The sequence below is a fragment of the Pseudophryne corroboree genome, chromosome 3, assembly GCF_028390025.1.
Source record: "Pseudophryne corroboree isolate aPseCor3 chromosome 3, aPseCor3.hap2, whole genome shotgun sequence".
Lineage (NCBI taxonomy): Eukaryota > Metazoa > Chordata > Amphibia > Anura > Myobatrachidae > Pseudophryne > Pseudophryne corroboree.
In genome coordinates, this window is record NC_086446.1 from 717626065 (window position 1) to 717647623 (window position 21559).

A 21559-nucleotide genomic window follows, 5' to 3' on the forward strand; every position below is an offset into this window, starting at 1 on the left:
GGAGCCTTTGAAGAACAAACATACAAATATACATATACAGGTTGAGTATCCCTTATCCAAAATCCCACATTTTTCAGTCCCCTACTGAGATAATGACATATATATATCATATGTATATATAGATAAGTTATATAGATATATAATATAATATATATAGATATGTGTCATTATCTCAGTAGGGACCCAAAAATGTGGGATTTTGAATTTTGGATAATGGATACTCAACCTGTATAGATACTCTGACACATATCACCTCTCTCTGCGCCTATGTAGCTGTGCTAGAGCCGGCTCAGAGGTTCATGTGTGATGCTTTGGAGGAAGATGCCTGTCAGAAAGTGTGGTAGAGGCATACCAGCTACTACACACGGGGGGTCATTACGAGTTGATCGCACGCTGCAGATTTTCGCAGCGCAGCGATCAGGTTACTACTGCGTATGCACCACAATGCGCAGGCACGTGGCACGGGTACAAACGGCATTGTTGCTGTGCAAGGCTTCTAGTGACGAATCCATTCGCACAACCGATCGCAAGGAGATTGACAGGAAGAGGGCGTTTATGGGTGTCAACTAACAGTTATCTGGGAGTGATAGGTAAAACGCAGGCGTGTACAAGCGTTTGCAGGGCGGGTGTCTGACGTCCATTCCGGGACCGGATAGGCTGAAGTGATCGCAAGGGCTGAGTAAGTTCAGGCCTACTCAGAAACTGCAAAAAACTTTTTCGTCCTGCTCAGCAAGCGTTCGCTCACTTGCAAGGCGAAAATACACTCCCCTAGAGGCGGTGACTATCTGATCGCAGATCTGCAAAAAATAGCTAGCAAGCGATCAACTCGGAATGAGGGCCACTGTTCACTCTGTGCATACAATGCAGTAGCAATTATCATTGACTTTAAACTTTAAATCAAATCCATAAATGCATACACATAAGTACATAGACATAAATATAGATTAAGAATACACCCATTTTTCCAGTTTCAATTGAAAGGAAAGCAATTCAAGTCCAGTGAAAGGAAAGGGAAATGTGGTGGTAAGCAGTAAACTGAGGGGAAAAAAAAATAAGATTTTAAACCTACCGGTAAATCTTTTTCTCGTAGTCCGTAGAGGATGCTGGGGACTCCGTAAGGACCATGGGGATAGACGGGCTCCGCAGGAGACATGGGCACTTTAAGAAAGACTTTGACTCTGGGTGTGCACTGGCTCCTCCCTCTATGCCCCTTCTCCAGACCTCAGTTAGAGAAACTGTGCCCAGAGGAGACGGACAGTACGAGGAAAGGATTTTTGTTAATCCAAGGGCAAGATTCATACCAGCCACACCAATCACACCGTATAACTTGTGATATACTATCTAGTTAACAGTATGAAAAAACAACACATCATCGGCCCAAAACCGATGAAACTATAACATAACCCTTATATAAGCAATAACTATATACAAGTCTTGCAGAAGTAGTCTGCACTTGGGACGGGCGCCCAGCATCCTCTACGGACTACGAGAAAAAGATTTACCGGTAGGTTTAAAATCCTATTTTCTCTAACGTCCTGGAGGATGCTGGGGACTCCGTAAGGACCATGGGGATTATACCAAAGCTCCCAAACGGGCGGGAGAGTGGGGATAACTCTGCAGCACCGATTGAGCAAACAGGAGGTCCTCCTCAGCCAGGGTATCAAACTTATAGAACTTTGCAAAGGTGTTTGACCCCGACCAAGTAGCAGCTCGGCACAGCTGTAGTGCCGAGACCCCTCGGGCAGCCGCCCAAGACGAGCCCACCTTCCTAGTGGAATGGGCCTTAACCGATTTCGGTAACGGCAATCCTGCCGTAGAATGCGCCTGCTGAATCGTGTTACAGATCCAGCGAGCAATAGTCTGCATTGAAGCAGGGCCGCCAACCTTGTTGGCTGCATACAGGACAAACAGTGCTTCTGTTTTTCTGATCCTAGCCGTTCTGGCCACGTAAATTTTCAAAGCCCTGACCACATCCAGGGACTCGGAATACTCAAAGTCCCGTGTAGCCACAGGCACGACAATAGGTTGGTTCATATGAAAGGATGAGACCACCTTAGGTAGGAATTGAGGACGGGTCTGCAACTCCGCTCTATCCATATGGAAAACCAGATAGGGGCTTTTATGTGATAAAGCCGCCAATTCCGAAACTCGCCTAGCCGAAGCCAAGGCTAACAACATGACCACCTTCCAAGTGAGATATTTCAACTCCACTGTTTTAAGTGGTTCAAACCAATGTGACTTAAGGAAACTTAACACCACGTTAAGGTCCCATGGCGCCACCGGAGGTACAAAAGGAGGCTGAATGTGCAGTACTCCCTTCACAAAAGTCTGTACTTCAGGTAAAGAGGCCAATTCCTTTTGAAAGAAAATGGATAAGGCCGAAATCTGAACTTTAATGGAGCCTAAATTTAGGCCCAAATTCACTCCAGTTTGTAGGAAGTGAAGAAAACGGCCTAGATGGAATTCTTCCGTAGGAGCATTCCTGGCCTCACACCAAGAAACATATTAACGCCATATTCGGTGATAATGTTTAGATGTCACGTCCTTCCTAGCCTTTATTAACGTAGGAATAACCTCATCCGGAATACCTTTTTCCGCTAGGATCCGGCGTTCAACCGCCATGCCGTCAAACGCAGCCGCGGTAAGTCTTGGAACAGACAGGGACCTTGTTGTAACAGGTCCTGCCTTAGAGGAAGAGGCCACAGATCTTCTGTGAGCATTTCCTGCAGATACGGATACCAGGTCCTTCGTGGCCAATCCGGAACAATGAGTATTGTTCTCACTCCTCTTTTTCTTATTATCCTCAACACCTTGGGTATGAGAGGACGAGGAGGAAACACATATACCGACTGGAACACCCACGGTGTCACTAGGGCGTCCACAGCTACCGCCTGAGGGTCTCTTAACCTGGCCAAATACCTTTGTAGCTTTTTGTTGAGACGGGACGCCATCATGTCTATTTGGGGCAGTCCCCACTGACTTGCAATCTGCGCGAAGACTTCTTGATGAAGTCCCCACTCTCCAGGATGCAGGTCGTGTCTGCTGAGGAAGTCTGCTTCCCAGTTGTCCACTCCCGGAATGAACACTGCTGACAGAGCGCTTACATGATTCTCCGCCCAGCGAAGAATTCTGGTGGCTTCCGCCATTGCCACCCTGCTCCTTGTGCCGCCTTGGCGGTTTACATGAGCTACTGCGGTGACGTTGTCTGACTGGATCAGAACTGGTCGATCGCGAAGTAAGATCTCCGCTTGACGTAGGGCGTTGTATATGGCCCTTAGTTCCAGGATGTTGATGTGAAGACAAGTCTCTTGACTTGACCAAAGGCCTTGGAAATTTCTTCCTTGTGTGACTGCTCCCCAACCTCGGAGGCTCGCGTCCGTGGTCACCAGGATCCAGTCCTGAATGCCAAACCTGCGGCCCTCTAGGTGGTGAGCACTTTTCAGGCACCACAGGAGAGATACTCTGGCCCTGGGGGACAGGGTGATCTGCTGATGCATTTGCAGATGTGACCCGGACCATTTGTCCAATAGGTCCCATTGGAAGGTCCTTGCATGGAATCTGCCGTAGGGAATGGCTTCGTATGTTGCCACCATTTTTCCCAGGACTTGAGTGCAATGACGTATTGACACTTGTTTTGGCTTCAACAGGTTCATGGCTAGTCATGAGTTCCTGCGCTTTTTCTGTAGGAAGAAAAACCCTCTTCTGGTCTGTGTCCAGAATCATGCCCAAGAAGGGCAGACGAGTTGTAGGATTCAGCTGCGACTTTGGAATATTGATAATCCAGCCGTGTCGCTGTAACACAGTCAGTGAAAGTGATACGCTGTTCAGCAACTTCTCCCGTGATCTCGCTTTTATGAGGAGATCGTCCAAGTAAGGGATAATTGTGACACCCTGTTTGCGCAGGAGCACCATAATTTCCGCCATTACCTTGGAGAAAATTCTCGGGGCAGTGGAAAGCCCAAACGGCAACGTCTGAAATTGGTAATGACAATCCTGTACCGCAAATCTCAGGTACGCCTGATGAGGAGGATATATGGGAACATGTAGGTATGCATCCTTTATGTCCAGAGATACCATAAAATCTCCCCCTTCCAGGCTGGCGATGACCGCTCTGAGCGATTCCATCTTGAACTTGAACCGTTTTAAGTAAAGGTTCAGAGATTTTAAATTAAAAATGGGTCTGACCGAACCGTCCGGTTTCGGGACCACAAACAGGGTTGAGTAGTACCCCTTCCCTCTTTGAAGCAGGGGAACCTCTACCACCAGTTGTTGAAGACACAATTTGCGAATCGCATGTAACACTATCTCCCTTTCCAGGGGGGAAGTCGGTAGGGCCGATTTGAAAAACCGGCAAGGAGGCAACTCTTCGAATTCCAGCTTGTAACCCGGGTAAACAATTTCTATTGCCCAGGGATCCACCTGTGAGTGAACCCAAATGTGGCTGAACAGTCGAAGACGTGCCCCCACTGGGGCGGACTCCCTCAGGGGAGCCCCAGCGTCCTGCGGTGGATTTTGCAGAGGCCGGGGAGGACTTCTGTTCCTGGGAACTAGCTGTGTTGTGCAGCTTTTTCCCTGTGCCCTTACCTCTGGCAAGAAAGGACGATCCACGTACTCTCTTGCTTTTATTGTACGAAAGGACTGCATTTGATAATGAGGCGCTTTCTTAGATTGTGAGGGAATATATGGCAAAAAATTCGATTTACCTGCCGTAGCCGTGGAGACGAGGTCCGAGAGGCCCTCTCCAAACAATTCCTCACCCTTGTAAGGCAACAACTCCATATGTCTCTTGGAGTCGGCATCACCAGACCACTGTCGGGTCCATAAGACACGCCTAGCAGAAATAGACATAGCGTTTATCCTGGAACCCAGTAAACTAATGTCTCTTTGAGCATCCCTCATATATAAGACAGCATCTTTTATATGCCCTAGGGTCATTAAAATGGTATCCTTATCAAGGGTCTCAATATCCGCTGATAAGGAATCTGTCCATGCTGCTACAGCACTACAAACCCAGGCCGACGCAATAGCCGGTCTGAGTAACGTACCAGAATGTGTGTAAATGGACTTCAGGGTAACCTCCTGCTTGCGGTCAGCAGGATCCTTGAGGGTAGCCGTATCTTGGGATGGAAGCGCTATCTTTTTTGATAAGCTCGTCAAAGCTTTGTCTACCCTAGGGGAGGATTCCCACCGGATTCTGTCCTGCGACGGGAAAGGATACGCTATTAGAATCCTTTTGGGAATCTGCAGTTTTTTGTCTGGAGTTTCCCACGCTCAGCTCATGTGATGAGGGAAAGGTGACCTCAGGTTTCTTTTCCCCTTATACATGTGTACCCTCGTGTCAGGGACAGGGGATTCCTCAGTGATATGCAAAACATCTTTTATTGCGATAATCATATATTGAATACATTTAGCCACCTTTGGCTGTAATTTTGCATCATCGTAGTCGACACTGGAGTCTGAATCTGTGTCGGTATCTGTGTCAACTATTTGGGATAGTGGGCGCTTCTGAGACCCCGAAGGTCCAGGCGACATTGGGACAGGCATGGGTTGACTCCCTGATTGTACCCCAGCTTCAGCTTTTTCTAATCTTTTGTGCAATAAATTAACATTAGCACTTAAAACATTCCACATATCCATCCAGTCAGGTGTCGGCACTGCCGACGGAGACCTAACATTCATACACTCCCCCTCCTCCTTAGGTGAGCCTTCAATCTCAGACATGTCGACACACACGTACCGATACACCACACACACACAGGGAAGCTCTTTTCTGAAGACAGGTTACCAGGCCCTTTGGAGAGACAGAGAGAGAGTATGCCAGCACACACCCCAGCGCTATATGACCCAGGAAAAAACACAGTATGTTTACCCAGTAGCGCTTTTGTTATGTATATGCGCCAATTATGTGCCCCTACTCTACTTTAAAACCCTTCTTTCACCGTGTGTTAAGCAGGGGAGAGTCCGGGGAGCTTCCTCTCAGCGGTGCTGTGGAGAAAAATGGCGCTGGCGAGTGCTGAGGGAGAAGCCCCGCCCCCTCGGCGGCGGGCTTCTGTCCCGCTCAAATTTCTCAATAACATGGCGGGGGCACTTTATATACATGTACAGTGCCCAGCTGTACATGTATATATCTATATATGCCACAGGAAAGGTCCATATTGCTGCCCAGGGCGCCGCCCGCCCCCCCCCCCCCCCCCCCCTGCGCCCTGCACCCTTACAGCGACCGAGGTGTGTGAGGTGAATGGGAGCAAAGGCGCATAGCTGCAGTGCTGTGCGTTACCTCTATGAAGATCAAGGTGTCTTCTGCCGCCTCTGATGTTCTTTTCCTCAATACTCACCCGGCTTCAATCTTCCGGCTCTGCGAGGAGGACGGCGGCGCGGCTCTGGGACGGACGGCTAGGGTGAGACCTGCGTACCGATCCCTCTGGAGCTAATGGTGTCCAGTAGCCTAAGTAACAGAGCCCTGAAACTCAGAGAAGTGGGTCTGTTTCTCTCTCCTCAGTCCCTCGATGCAGGGAGTCTGTTGCCAGCAGGCTCCCTGAACATAAAAAACCTAACTAAAATGCTTTCTTTACAGGAAACTCAGGAGAGCTCCTGAAATGCACCCAGTCTCCACTGGGCACCGTATCAAACTGAGGTCTGGAGGAGGGGCATAGAGGGAGGAGCCAGTGCACACCCAGAGTCAAAGTCTTTCTTAAAGTGCCCATGTCTCCTGCGGAGCCCATCTATCCCCATGGTCCTTACGGAGTCCCCAGCATCCTCTAGGACGTTAGAGAAAAAAAGTTTAGCAAAAACTTTAAAAAAAAAAAACCACTTTAGGAAACACAGCTGTTCTGCAGCAATGGAATAGGCTTGTCTGGGTCACTAAGCATGGTAGGTGGTCTACTAGAGACTGGAAGGAGTCCTTATGCATCAATTACTCAAATCCTTGGTTCAACAGTGAAAGGATGGTTCCTCATTGAGTGTGGTTTATTTGATTCAAAATAAAAAAGGGCAAAAACCGCATGTTATGCAACTGAAAGCATTGTCCTTTTATATTTCAACCTTTAACAGGCTGAAAATCAGTGGCTTGTAGTAAACCCCTGTGATAGCAACGGTCATACATGCTGAATCCCAAGTGTGCAGAGTGACTGGCACCCTGTACCAAAAGGGCTACCACAGCACTTTGCAGCACCCTCTGGCCTACAGCAAGAAAAGGCCCCAAAGCATACCTCCAGGCTATGACAGAGTTTACTTGGCGGTAAAGAACAAGACTGTGGGCTTCAAATCATGGAATGGCCGGCAGAGTCTCCAGACTCGGAGCTAATTGAGCCGGTTTGGGATGAAATGGACATAAGGGTGAAAGCAAAGCAACAAGTGCAACACATCTGTGAGGACCTCCGCACAACTGCCCTAACACTATGTACATCATTGTAGAAAGAGTGGTTACACTGTCTGCAAAAGGCGTTTGCTTTCAGGAGTCAACAATGTAAGTTCTGAGATTACACTAAGATATCAAACTCTGCAGGTTTTACTAAAAATTGGAAAAATTGGGGGTGTTCCAAAACTGGACTGATAATACATATACAAGTACACACAATTACAGGCATAATTACAGGGGCAGCATGTGTAGACTCCATTGCAAGTTTGTGGTGGTCACATGATTTCTAGTGGGAAACTTTGCATCTCCTCACAGTCCAGTCAGCAATATCTCTTTGCAGGCACCTCATTTACAGGCGTACAAGAAAAATGAATGCTATTTTAAGTCGCATATTCTCTGTCCAGAATGATCTTAGCAAACATTAATGTCTGTTAGTAAAGAAATAAAATAACTATTTGATTAAATCCTGGGTGCTGCAAAAAGAAAATAACTGTGGGAATTTGAGTAGGCCATTATCGCCAGGGCAGGGGTTCTCAACTCCAGTCCAACGGGTCATGTTTTGTCCCTACTCTCCTGGAAGTTGCGGGAGACTCATGAGTTTTCGGGTAGTGAAGCGGGCAGGATGGGAAGATAATCACTAGATTAGCACCACTGTATAGAGAAGGACTAGGGGTCTAGCAGTGAAAAGTGTAGAGAAGTGAGCCAGTGGAGAAGTTGCCCATGGCAACCAATCAGCATTGAAGCCACATTTATAATTTACATACTACATGGAGTAGCTGATTGTGTAGAAGTTGCCCATGGCAACCAATCAGCTGCTCCTTTCAATTGTATAGCATGCAAATTATAAATGTTGCTTCGATGCTGATTGGTTGCCATGGGCAACTTCTCCACAGGGTCATTTCTCCAATCTTCTCATTGCTTCATTAATAGACTCCTCAATGACACAAATTGCCTCCTTTTAGCCCCTCCACGTGGGCCTGCGAAGCGCAGCATTTTGCTGTGATGGGACAGGGCCTTATAATGTGGAACCCCGAACCCTGAAGTGGCCAGCAGCCACTCTGAGCTTCTCCAAGAGAGGAGATGCAGAAAGTAGGCAAGTGTGTGTTTTGTGGATTTCTTTAATGACACACGGGTGAGTTAATCTAATTTTGCTGGGTCAATACACGGCGTCAGTGGTGTCTCTGCCGGTACACTAGCACAAAGAAGCTTCAGTCCTGAATTACTGACTGTCCTGCAGCCGGCACTTGGTGATTGCCGCACACCACTGCAGCCCCTCCAGACCCCAGGTACTCTCCACTCCGGACTGCCCATACAGCGGTCACACACACAGCCTCTCTGCGCTGCCAACAGGGAGACTGCAGTGAACCCTGTGATTCTGCGGCCTTTCCCTGCTACGCTCCTTCTAGCTGGGGACTCCGGCCGGGACCGCTCACCAGCTGTCCACTGTGGGAGATAACACACGGCTGCTAGTAGTGTCCTCACTGGTTTCTCTCCCCTCCTACTATACCGGTCTCTCATTTTTTTCTAGGTCCACTCATCGAGGAAGTCTGTTGGGTATATATACTAAATAGTAGGTTTTTAAAAAAGCAGATGTTGCCTATAGCAACCAGATGGCAGCTATTATCTTCTAGAAGGTGCTAGGTAAATGATAAAGTAGAATCTGATTGGTTGCTGTGGGCAACATCTCCACTTCTAAACTTCTGCACTTTAGTAAATATATCCATGTGAGTTATAACAGCCTGTAGGATGCATCCCACAGTATCTGCAACAGCAGAAGTCCATTATTCTTTCTTTTGGCCACCAGGTGAGAACCTGGTGGGCCGCTCATGCATCATTCACTGGCAACACATGATGTGCAGCAGATATCTCCTCCCTACACTTACTGGAGGATCCCTTTTTTAGCGCTCCCATTTACCTCTGTCACCTGGGCAAAGAGCAATACCATTACTGTAGAATATATGGAGGGAGTGTCATCTGTGTTTTATACACAAGTCCTATAATACTATTGGGCTCAAGCCTATAAGCCCCATCCACGTTGTGTGGCAAAACAGGTATCTCAACCATGACACATATGTATTGTATTCTCTTGCATTGGCTTTTGTGCAGATGTTGTATGTGCTCCCTGTTATAGCACTACAATCTGTTATGTTGGGCTTTGACTAGATAAGCCTTATGTTGGGCAGTACGGATGGTGTAATGGTTAGCATTACTGCCTCACAGCATTGAGGTCATGGGTTCCATTCCTACCATGGCCCTAACTGTGCGGTGTTTGTATATTCTCCCCGTACTTGTGTGGGTTTCCTCCGGGTACTCCGGTTTCCTCCCACAATCCCAAAAATATACTGGTAGGTTAATTGGCTTCCAACAAAAATTAACCCTAGTGTGAATGTGTGTGCGTGTACATGTGATAGGGAATATAGATTGTAAGCTCCACTGGGGCAGGGAATGATGTGAATGGCCAAATATTCTCTGTAAAGCGCTGCGGAATACGTGTGCACTATATAAATAACGGATAATAAATAATAAATAATTGTCTGGCATAGCAGACATCTCAATAATGACACACTTGTGTTGTATTTAACCCTTTGTAATTTTCTCCATTAGATTCTGTAGGCTTTGTATGTACTGTCACTGCATTATATTCTGTATCACATGTATCTTTTTTAGTGAGCTCAGGAGAGCCCACTAAGTGCATCCAGCTCTGGCCGGGCACAGATTCTAACTGAGGTCTGGAGGAGGGGCATAGAGGGAGGAGCCAGTGCACACCAGATATAGTACCTAATCTTTCTTTAAAGAGTGCCCAGTCTCCTGCGGAGCCCGTCTATTCCCCATGGTCCTTACGGAGTACCCAGCATCCACTAGGACGTCAGAGAAAATAGAATTCTATGCAGGTCACACACAGATTTATTGCAGCTCAGCCTGTCAGGGGTTAATGATTGTCATGTTTGACTACCGTACCAAAACTCCCATATACAGTTATGATCAGATATGAATTATGCCATCACATCTAGTGCTCAATTGACAATTTAAAATTGATCTTCACTGTATAATAGCTGATTATGTGTGATCCAGGACTGATTCTTCTCTTCTGACACACTGTGAGAAACAATATTCTGTGCATTTGAATCTGTGCCAAAAATGATTAGCAATTGTATGGAAGGATACACTTGTAGGTACAGACTGTGCTTTTTGGACCAGGATAGGTCTTATGCAGTGGCGTATCTATAATGGGTGCAGTGTGTGCGGTGCACACGGGCCCCTGAGTCCAGGGGGGAAGGGCCCACACCGCACCCATTTCGGTGACTGTGTGTGGGCCCCCCTCCTCTCCCGTAGCCGTCACCGCCGCTGCTAGCGCACTGAGCACTAGAGACTCTGGCACAGAGAATACAGCGCATGCGCAAGACTCCGGAAAAAAAATGAGCGGCGGACATTTTTCGGAGTCCTGCGCATGCGCTGTAGACTCTGGCACTGTGCCAGAGTCTACAGCGCTCAGAGCGCTAGCAGCAGCGGTGACGGCTACGGGAGAGGAGGGGGCCCACACACGGAGTCTGCACACGGGTCCCCTCCTCTCTAGAGACGCCCCTGGTCTTGTGTGTAGTATTCGACATACTGATATCATTTGTTTGAATTATGCTGTGTACCGGAAATCATTATAGGGACTCGCCCACATTTATTTAAAGGGCCCCAAACACTATAATGATATGTCTGAGGCTGAAGTCAGATGTAATTTCCCTTGAACTCCCCCGGGACCTTCCTGGGAGTGATTCCATACGATTTGGTACTTTTGTGCTATTTTTGCATAAGCTATATCAAATGCGATTGATGAAGCCGCTATACATCGTATGCAATATATCGTACGGCACACAATTGTACCATGAGATATATCTGATGGGCTGGATAGAGGGCTACGGGGGCTGGGAGTGTCCTGAGAATGCCAGTCACACTTCCCTGTGACACATCGCATGCGATATAACACATGCACAAAAAACACACTTTTTTCATCCAATTCCGATATATCATTAGTGCAGCACCAACGACCTGGGGAATCCTATCCGACAGCCACAGGGACGCGCATCAGATTGGATACCATCTAAAACACATACGATTGTACACAATTTCATACAATATATCCGACGGATATATCGGAATTTAATGAAATTGTGTAAAATCATACTAGTGTATGGATTTTCGCCCTGGTAAATGATCTATTTATGACTTAATTGAATTTATCTGGGACTACTGCATCCCCGATAGAAGACAGACAGTTGATGCCCATCTTGCAGAAAATTGGGGTCATTGTTTGTCTAAAGTTTAATTAAATTTGTATTTGACTTCTTAAAATAGCATTTGTTTACAGATTTAAACTTTTTTTTTTAATACATACCAATAAACACCGTTTTAGTTTTATTACAGTATATAGGGTAGGGCGAGTACCCCAAGGAGTGCTTTTTCTCTTCTTCAGTAGTTATCCCACCTGCTTCAGCAGGCAGAAATCCTAACACATGACCTGTTGGAAAACTTGTGGGGTTGAGGGTGAAAGTCGTTATGCTGCAAAGTGTGTATTTAATTTACATGCCAATTTAAAATAAAATAAAAATAAAAAAAGTTCCAAAGTCTGCAAACACTAACATGATCACTAGAGGGCACCATTTTACAATTTTCACAGCCATGGCAAAAGCAATTGCGAGAGGCTGAAAAAGTGAGCTTATTTATTTAAAAGGACTTGATTAACATCACATTGCTTGCAAGCACAAAGCCCCTCAGGAAAAGGAGCATCTGAAATTTGTTTGTTTTACAAATTGCACAATAATCTTGCATTGCTATCTGGTAATGGTTGACTTGTGCAGAAAATTAAATGTGTGCATATGTATGTTAACATGCAAGAATCTATTTATCCTTAATACTGAGCAATGGAGTATTGTTGCTGCAACAAGTATACTTTGAATAAACCCAGTGAGAGAACGAGATAGAAAACAAAGAGAAACAGACAGGGGATTCAGGTGGGGAACGCAGAGAAACATGGATACAGTGCAGAGGTCAACAGGAGAAACGGGCAATGAAAATCACTGACGACCAGTATACTGTGGCTGTATTTACTGTGTAGGCCAACCAGGAACATTGCATATCCAGCTCTACAGGTGCTTAAGCACCCCACTATAATCTAATAAAAATTGATCAGCTCATTATCAAGATCACGCGCAGTCATCTTGCATGGATGCAGAAACGTAAACTGGTCACCCTGCTCAGACGCACAGACAGTAGCAGCGACACTTACTTGACCAGCTTGTCAACGTGAGACATAGAAGCTTCGTAATTTTTCCCACCAACTTCTTGACAGTGCAATGATAAAAACTGAGGCTTCTGTGCATGCACAGCCTGAAATATACAAGCAGACATAATGAGTAATTACAGCAAAGCGATTTATAAACACACTGCCTCGTTTATCACACTACTTTCATATTCGGTACATCATGGCAGCTTAAGACAATGTTTCAGTCAGGAAAGAAAAGAAGAAAGGAAAGAAAAGAAGAAAGGAAAGGAAAAGAAAAGAAAGGTGAGGTCAGAGTGCAACAATTTAGAAGAAATAGGGGAAGTGAGAGTGCAATAATTTATAGGAAAGATGTTCAGAAACTTGGTCCTCAGGCCCCCAAACAGCACATGTTTTCCAGATCTCCCCACAGGTTCACAAGTTAAATAATTAGCGCCACCTGTGTATCTTTTAAAATGTGTCAGTGAGTAATGTATGCACATGTGCTTCTACTTGGGTGACCTAGAAAACGTGAACTGTTTGGGGTACTTAGGACTGAGTGTTAGAACCATACTTGCCTAATTTTGAAAAAGCATTTCAGGGAGATTGTGAAAGTAAAGGGCCATACACACCTAGTGACCCGCCGCCAAGCTGCCCGACGGCTGATACGGCAGACGAGCGACCCGGCAGCGGGGAGGGGGGGGGGGGGGTGAGGTGACGGGGGGAGTGAAGTTTCTTCACTCCCCCCGTCACCCGGTCCATAGCACTGCATGCTAATATGGACGAGATTGTCCATATTGGCTTGCATGTTTAAACGAGCCGGCACTAGCATTGAACGAGCGCGGGGCCGCACATCGTTCATCGCTGGTGCCTACAAACTGAAAGATATGAACGGTATCTCGTTCATTAAAGAAATCAGGGAGATTGATGGACTATTCACGGAGTCAGGGAGATTGCTACTATTTCAGGGAGTCTCCTGCAGACTGCGGGAGGGTAGGCAACTATGGTTAGAACCCATAATTTATAGAAAAGAGGGGGAGTCATATCAACAATTTAGAGGAAAGAGGGGGAACCAGAGCACAACAATTTAGAGGAAAGATGGATGGATGGGTCAGAGCGCGATAATTTAGAGGAAAATGGTAGAAGTTTTAATAAACTAAAAATACTATTACCATAGGAACACCTTGGGCATAGACTTTTTTTGCACAGCTAAGCTCAGCTTGAGTGTTAGTCAAGTCCATAGTAAAATTGTATGGTTGTAAAATATGCATGGCATAACCTAACTTGGGTGTGTATACACACATGATCTCCCCATGTAAAATTATCCTCTTCAGTTTTAGAAGTTCACAGTAATATAATTTAAATTTATGGGAGAGATTTTTCCCTTAAAGATGGTAAAACACAGGAATTTGTCTCCACTTGTCTAGGCCGCAATCTGATCTGAAATTTGAGTTCATACAGATTCAGGTGGGTAGTTTACATGAAGGGTCTGACCTGTCAGTGCTGGAGAAAATAAACGTTTTTGTACCAGGACACCTACACACATTCCTCAGCCACAAGTACGGGGAGTAACGCAAGTGCAGGGCGCCCGTCTCCTCGGAATGTGCCTCAACCAGGAATAGTACAGCTATTATATCTGCAGGCTTAAACATGGCATTTGCTACCAAAAACAATAATTAGACGTTTATTTTCATTACTACTGCTTCTCAACCATGGAGTAACATTAAGACTCCACCAATGAATTCCCAAATACACTCTGAAGCGCACGAACAGACTAAAATAGTCTGCTCGCCTTTGGATGTTGTGCATATTGTACAAGATACCATACCAGGTTTCCGATACCCACTGTAATAATGAATCCGTATGTCATGTAAGATGAGACAATTGCTAGCCTCTAGATCTGTTTTACCGATGCAATGTACCGTAGTTCCGAGTTTCCTTTATTTATTTTTTTAAATTGTGTGTTATTAAAAGGCGTGCAACCAGCGCTTACACGTGCGGTCGGTGGGTGGTTTGTGCAATGAAGGACAGTTCATTACCCCCCCCACCACCACCCCCTTGCATTCACCGCAATTAGTAAATAAAGAGCGCAGTGGCCAAAATACACTGTCGCTGCGCTCTACTGCGGAGACTAGTTAAAGTGGGTACAGGGTCGTTAGAACCATTAGGATTCCAGCCCCATACCTATCTGCACATGGTCACGTAAAAAACAAAAACAAAAAAAACAAGCATTAGAACAACGCCAGAAGGTAAGTTAAAGAATAATGGATGTGTGCATTGGCGCCCTTGTAACAAAGATGATGGCAGTACCAAATGGGTTTTATATAAAACCACAGTGCTTTATTACATAAAAACAATATACATGTAAAATAACAATATGCCAATCCCAAAACAAGATCTCACCCTCTATTGGGTTTGCGGTGGGCAGAGAGCCTCTTATTTAGAAAAAAGGCAATCCGATCCCGGTGGAATATTCGTCGCACCACCGCAAACAGCTTATTCCATTCGGAGGTTTAGAGTAGGGATTCAGGCAATGCAGATCAAAAGGCAGATGTCCGTGTCGTCCAAACTTTGTAATAAAGCACTGTGGTTTTATATAAAACCCATTTGGTACTGCCATCATCTTTGTTACAAGGGCGCCAATGCACACATCCATTATTCTTTAACTTGCATTCCATGTTTAGGGACGTGGTGTTCCCTTTTGTGAAGTGTGACGGCTGCCTAGGGTAACATTTATTGCGCACATCAGAAATATTTTTCATTTGAACGCCAGAAGGTGCCACGTTACCACCACCTGTAAAATCTCCAAAAGAACAATGTAGATATAATTTCATGAACATCTGCAGCAGGTTCCTAGGGCACATGCAGCTGTAAGGATACGGTCAGCTATAAAATGCTGCCGCTAATGGTTTCTACCTATACTGCGAGTGAGTGTCATCCCTCTGACAAACGCTATAAGACAGCAGCAGTTAGAAATGACTAAGAGCGTGTTCTCAGCTCTTACATGAAGAGCATTGTGGGAACGCGGGCGTTGCCGCAACGGCTGCAAGCAGCACCTTGAACTACTGCTGCTGAGAAAATTATATGCAAATTCTCTCTTTATATAGCGTATAATTACTACTGGGGAAAAAAAACACTGTACTTAATTCTACCTTTATTCCTCAACAGCTTATTACAACTCGTGTGTGACAGGCTACAGTATTTAACATTCATTATAAAAAACGGAGTTCAGCAGCTCAGTTCTATATATTTTTTTATTTTTTTTAACCTCCACGGAAAAACTCTTCTATGTTTGTGAAGTAGGTGGAAGGAAACCACAAGAGGTTACAACTGAGCTTTTGGTGCGGAAATATAGGCGACAATAACTTGCACTAAGAAGCAGTAGTGATGTAGAACGGCCACTTCTTTGACAGTTACAACGCACATTTTCAGTCCGGGCGTTGAGCTTATCCAGTATCCCATTACCTTTCAAAAACTTTGCTATTGACTTTTCTGCTGTCTTATGGTTGAAAAACAGATGTCACCCTGACCAGCTCCTGTCCTCGGAGAGTGCGAAAGATAGACAGAGGACCATGCATCTGATCAGCGGCTGAGTGATAAGAACATGCCGCCTCGTGAAATGAATACACGATGAAAGATCAGCAGGTAAAATGAGCAGGCCCTGACCGCACATCAGATAAACTGCGCTTCTATCTAGAGGTTTCTGCTCGCCAAGGTGACATGCCATGGAAAGCCAGGGAAAATTCCAACGATTAACATCTTCATTCACTAAGGGGCAACCGGTAGAAGCGACACTCACAAAGACCGTTTTAAGAGAAATGTAGCAAATAACTTACAAAAAATAGGATTTTGGTACCTACCGGTAAATCATTTTCTCCTAGTCCGTAGAGGATGCTGGGGACTCCAAAAGGACCATGGGGTATAGACGGGATCCGCAGGAGCTTGGGCACACTTAATCTGGGTGTGAACTGGCTCCTCCCTCTATGCCCCTCCTCCAGACCTCAGCTATAGGAACTGTGCCCAGGAGAGACGGACATTTTGAGGAAAAGATTTTTGTTTAAACTAAGGGCTACAAACATACCAGCCCACACCACAAATATACCGTACAACCGGAGTAACTTTAAACCAGATAATAGTATGAATTAACACCAGCAACAAGCTGAAACAAGAAATACACAACCCGTGTATAAATTAATTTAACCAGCAAGAAAACACTGCAAGTAATAGTCCGCACTGGGACGGGCGCCCAGCATCCTCTACGGACTAGGAGAAAAGGATTTACCGTTAGGTACCAAAATCTTATTTTCTCTTACGTCCTAGAGGATGCTGGGGACTCCAAAAGGACCATGGGGATTATACCAAAGCTCCAGAACGGGCGGGAGAGTGCGGACGACTCTGCAGCACCGACTGAGCAAACGCAAGGTCCTCATCGGCCAGGTTATCAAACTTATAGAACTTCGCAAAAGTGTTTGAACCCGACCAAGTAGCTGCTCGGCAAAGCTGTAACGCCGAGACGCCTCGGGCAGACGCCCAAGATGAGCCCACTTTCCTGGTAGAATGGGCTTTACCGACTTCGGCACCAGTAGTCCGGCCGAAGAATGAGCCTGCTGAATCGTACTACAAATACAGCGTGCAATAGACTGTTTTGAAGCAGGATGACCAATTTTGTTGGAAGCATACAAGACAAAAAGTGCCTCTGTTTGTCTAGCAACAGCTGTCCTAGTGACATAGATCTTCAACGCTCTTACAACATCGAGAGAATTTGGAATCGCCACAGCTTCCGTAGCCACAATAGGTTGGTTAATGTGAAATGAAGAAACCACCTTCGGCAGAAATTGTTGACGAGTCCTCAATTCCGCCCTATCCGAATGAAAAATCAAGTACGGGCTCTTATGAGATAAGGCCGCCAACTCTGACACCCGCCTGGCAGACGCCAGTGCCAATAGCATAACTACCTTCCAAGTGAGAAATTTCAACTCAACCTTATACAAAGGTTCAAACCAGGAAGACATGAGAAACCGTAAGACTACATCAAGGTCCCATGGAGCTACAGGAGGCACAAACGGAGGGTTGATATGCATTACTCCTTTCACAAAGTCTGAACCTCTGGGAGGACAGCTAACTCTTTTTGAAAGAAAATAGACAAAGCCGAAATCTGCACTTTGATGGAACCCAATTTCAGGCCTGCATCTACTCCCGCCTGTAAAAAGTGGAGAAAGCGACCCAAGTGAAAATCTTCCGCAGGAGCCATTTTAGACTCACACCAGGAAACACACTTTCTCCAAATACGGTGATAATGCTTCGCCGTAACCTCCTTCCTAGCCTTAATGAGAGTTGGAATGACCTCCCTGGGCATACCCTTACGAGCTAAGATCTGGCGCTCAACCTCCATGCCGTCAAACGCAGCCGCGGTAAGTCTGGAAACACGCATGGACCCTGCAACAACAGGTCCTCTCTTAGAGGAAGCGGCCAAGGATCTTCCACCAGTAATTCCTGGAGATCCGGGTACCAGACCCTTCTTGGCCAATCTGGAACAATGAGAATCGCCTGAACCCTTGCTCGTCGAATGATCCCCAGGACCTTTGGAATGAGAGGAAGTGGAGGGAACACATACACCGACTGGAAAACCCACGGAGACACCAGGGCCTCCACTGCACTGGCTTGGGGGTCCCTTGACCTGGAACAATACCTCGGGAGCTTCTTGTTGAGACGAGATGCCATCATGTCGATCAACGGAATTCCCCAACGTTTTGTCATCTCCGCAAATACCTCTTGGTGAAGAGCCCACTCTCCCGGATGGAGATCGTGTCTGCTGAGGAAATCTGCTTCCCAGTTGTCCACTCCCGGTAGGAAGACTGCTGACAGGGCGCTCACGTGTTGTTCCGCCCAGCGAAGGATTCTTGTGGCCTCCGCCATTGCCGCTTTGCTCCTTGTCCGCCTTGACGGTTTATATGCGCCACCGCTGTGATGTTGTCTGACTGTACCAGGACAGGTCGACCCTGAAGAAGGCTTCTTGCTTGCAGCAGGCCGTTGTAAATGGCTCTTAACTCGAGAACATTTATGTGGACACAGGCTTCCTGGAGCGACCATTTCCCCTGGAAGTTTCTTCCTTGGGTGACTGCGCCCCAGCCCCGGAGACTTGCATCTGTTGTTAGAAGCACCCAATCCTGGATACCGAACCGGCGTCCCCCTAGGAGGTGATGATCTTGTAGCCACCACAGGAGAGAAATTCTGGCTCTGGGAGATAGACTTATCTTCCGGTGCATGTGCAGGTGAGACCCGGACCATTTGCTCAGCAAGTCCCACTGAAACACCCGGGCATGAAACCTGCCAAATGGAATGGCTTCGTACGCCGCAACCATCTTCCCCAGAACCCGAGTACAGTGATGGATTGACACACTTGTCGGCCTCAGAAGTTCCCTGACCATCGCCTGCAGTTCCAGAGCCTTTTCTTCTGGAAGAAATACTTTCTGTAAATCCGTGTCCAGAATCATGCCCAGAAAAGGCAGCCGAGTGGTCGGAATCAACTGAGATTTTGGCAAATTGAGTACCCAACCGTGCTGTCGTAGAACCGACAGTGACAAATCTACACTTCTCAGCAACCGTTCCTTGGACCTCGCCTTTATCAGGAGATCGTCCAAGTACGGGATAATTGTAACCCCTTGTTTGCGAAGGAGAACCATCATTTCCGCCATGACTTTGGTGAAAATCCTCGGAGCCGTGGAGAGCCCAAACGGCAACGTCTGAAATTGGTAATGAGAATCCTGTATCGCAAACCTGAGGAAGGCCTGATGCGAAGGATATATCGGGACATGTAAGTAGGCATCCTTTATGTCGACTGACGCCATAAAATCCCCCTCTTCCAGGCTGGCAATTACCGCTCGAAGGGATTCCATCTTGAACTTGAAAAGTTTCAAGTATGGATTGAGGGATTTTAGATTCAGAATTGGTCTGACCGAACCGTCCGGTTTCGGCACAACAAAGAGGCTCGAGTAGAACCCCTCTACCCGCTGGGACGAGGGAACGGGAACAATGACCCTCTGTAGACACAATTTTTGAATCGCTGCCAGCACCACCTCCCTGTCCGGAAGAGCTACTGGTAATGCCGAAATGAAGAACCGGTGAGGGGGTATCTCCTGAAACTCCAGTTTGTATCCCTGAGACCCAATCTCTAGGACCCAAGGATCCAGGTCTGATTGAATCCAGACCTGACTGAATATTCGTAGTTGGCCCCCCACCGGTCCGGACTCCCCCAGGGAAGCCCCAGCGTCATGCGGTGGACTTGGTAGCAGCAGGGGAGGACTTTTGGTCCTGGGCGCCTGAGCCTGCAGGAGGTTTCCTTCCCCTTCCTCTACCTTTTGAAGCGAGGAAGGACGAACCTTTCCCACGCCTGTATTTATTGTAACGAAAGGACTGCATTTGCTGATGTGGTACCATTTTCTGTTGTGTGGGAACATAAGGAAGAAAAGAGGACTTACCCGCAGTCGCGGTCGAGACCAGGTCAGCCAAGCCGTCCCCAAACAAGACAGTACCTTTGAAGGGTAACGCTTCCATAGCCCTCTTGGAGTCGGCATCAGCGTTCCATTGATAGATCCACAACGCCCTCCTGGCTGATATCGACATGGCATTGGTTCTTGAACCCAAGAGACAGACGTCCCTCGCCGCATCCTTCAGGTAATCTGCAGCGTCCTTGATATAACCGAGAGTCAAAAGGACATTATCTTTATCAAGGGTATCCATATCATTAGCTAAATTCTCAGCCCATTTAGCAATAGCACTACTCACCCATACCGACGCCACAGCAGGTCTGAGCAATGCACCCGAATTAGCGAAAAATGGACTTCAAAGACGTCTCCAGCTTGCGATCCGCCGGATCCTTGAGAGCTGCCGTGTCAAGGGACGGAAGTGCCACTTTCTTAGACAAACGAGTTAGAGCTTTGTCAACATTTGGAGACGCCTCCTATTTTTCCCTATCATCAGAGGGGAAAGGATACGCCATGTAAATTCTCTTGGGAATCTGCCACCTCTTATCCGGCGACTCCCAAGCCTTTTCACAAAGAGTATTCATTTCATGAGAGGGGGGAAACTTCACCTCAGGTTTTTTTTCCCTTGAACAAGCAAATCCTTGTTTCCTGTACCGCAGGTTCATCAGAAATGTGTAAAACATCTTTTATAGCCACAATCATGTACTGAATACTCTTAACTAACCGTGGATGTAAAGCAGTCTCAGTGAAATTGACATCGGAATCAGAGTCCGTGTCGGTATCAGTATCTACCACCTGAGTAAATGGCCGCTTTTGTGACCCGGATGGGGTCTGAACCTGAGACAAAGCCTCTTCCATGGACTTTTTCCACACCTGCGTCTGTGACTCAGACTTATCCAACCTCTTTGATAAAGAAGCAACATTCGAATTTATAGTATTGAGCAATGCGAGTAAATCAGGTGTCGGCTGCGTCGACAGTCCCAAATCTAGCCCTGCATCCGCTCCCCCAATAACCTCCTCTGGAGAATAACATTCAGCCTCAGACATGCCGACACGTAGTACCGACACACAACACCACACAGAACGTCCCAGCTAGGTGACAGGCCCACAATGAAGCCCAGATAGAGGACACAGAGGGAGTATGCCAGCTCACACCCCAGCGCCCATATATCCCAAGAAAAGATATATGTACCCAGCGCTGCTTTGTAATGATAATAAGCAACACACTGCGCCCCCCCCCCTCCCTTCTGAATATCTCCCCGTTACTTGTCTGAGGAATGTGGAGGTCCCGGCAGCATCTCCCTTCAGCCGCGTGTTGAAGGAGAAGATGGCGCCTGTGAGCCGCGGGACGAAGCTCCGCCCCCTTCCCGGCGCGCTTTGGCCCGCCAAATTTAAAAATGAAAAATGCCGGCGGGGGTTTCTGGAAACGGAGGCACCGAAAAGCTCTCTGCCAGCCCCAAAACTCCAGTA

The 21559-nt window shown here is 46.8% G+C and overlaps 1 protein-coding gene across 4 annotated transcripts in view; it reads right to left on the minus strand.

Annotated features, from left to right (window-relative positions):
• The window catches only part of INPP5A (inositol polyphosphate-5-phosphatase A), a 911370-nt gene that overhangs the window by 481556 nt on the left and 408255 nt on the right, over positions 1-21559 (minus strand). For all 4 annotated transcript variants that reach the window (XM_063962166.1, XM_063962167.1, XM_063962168.1 and 1 more), the window contains exon 3: positions 12633-12733. In XM_063962166.1, the coding sequence (XP_063818236.1) occupies positions 12633-12733 (101 nt within the window). The remainder of the gene's footprint in view (positions 1-12632; positions 12734-21559) is intronic.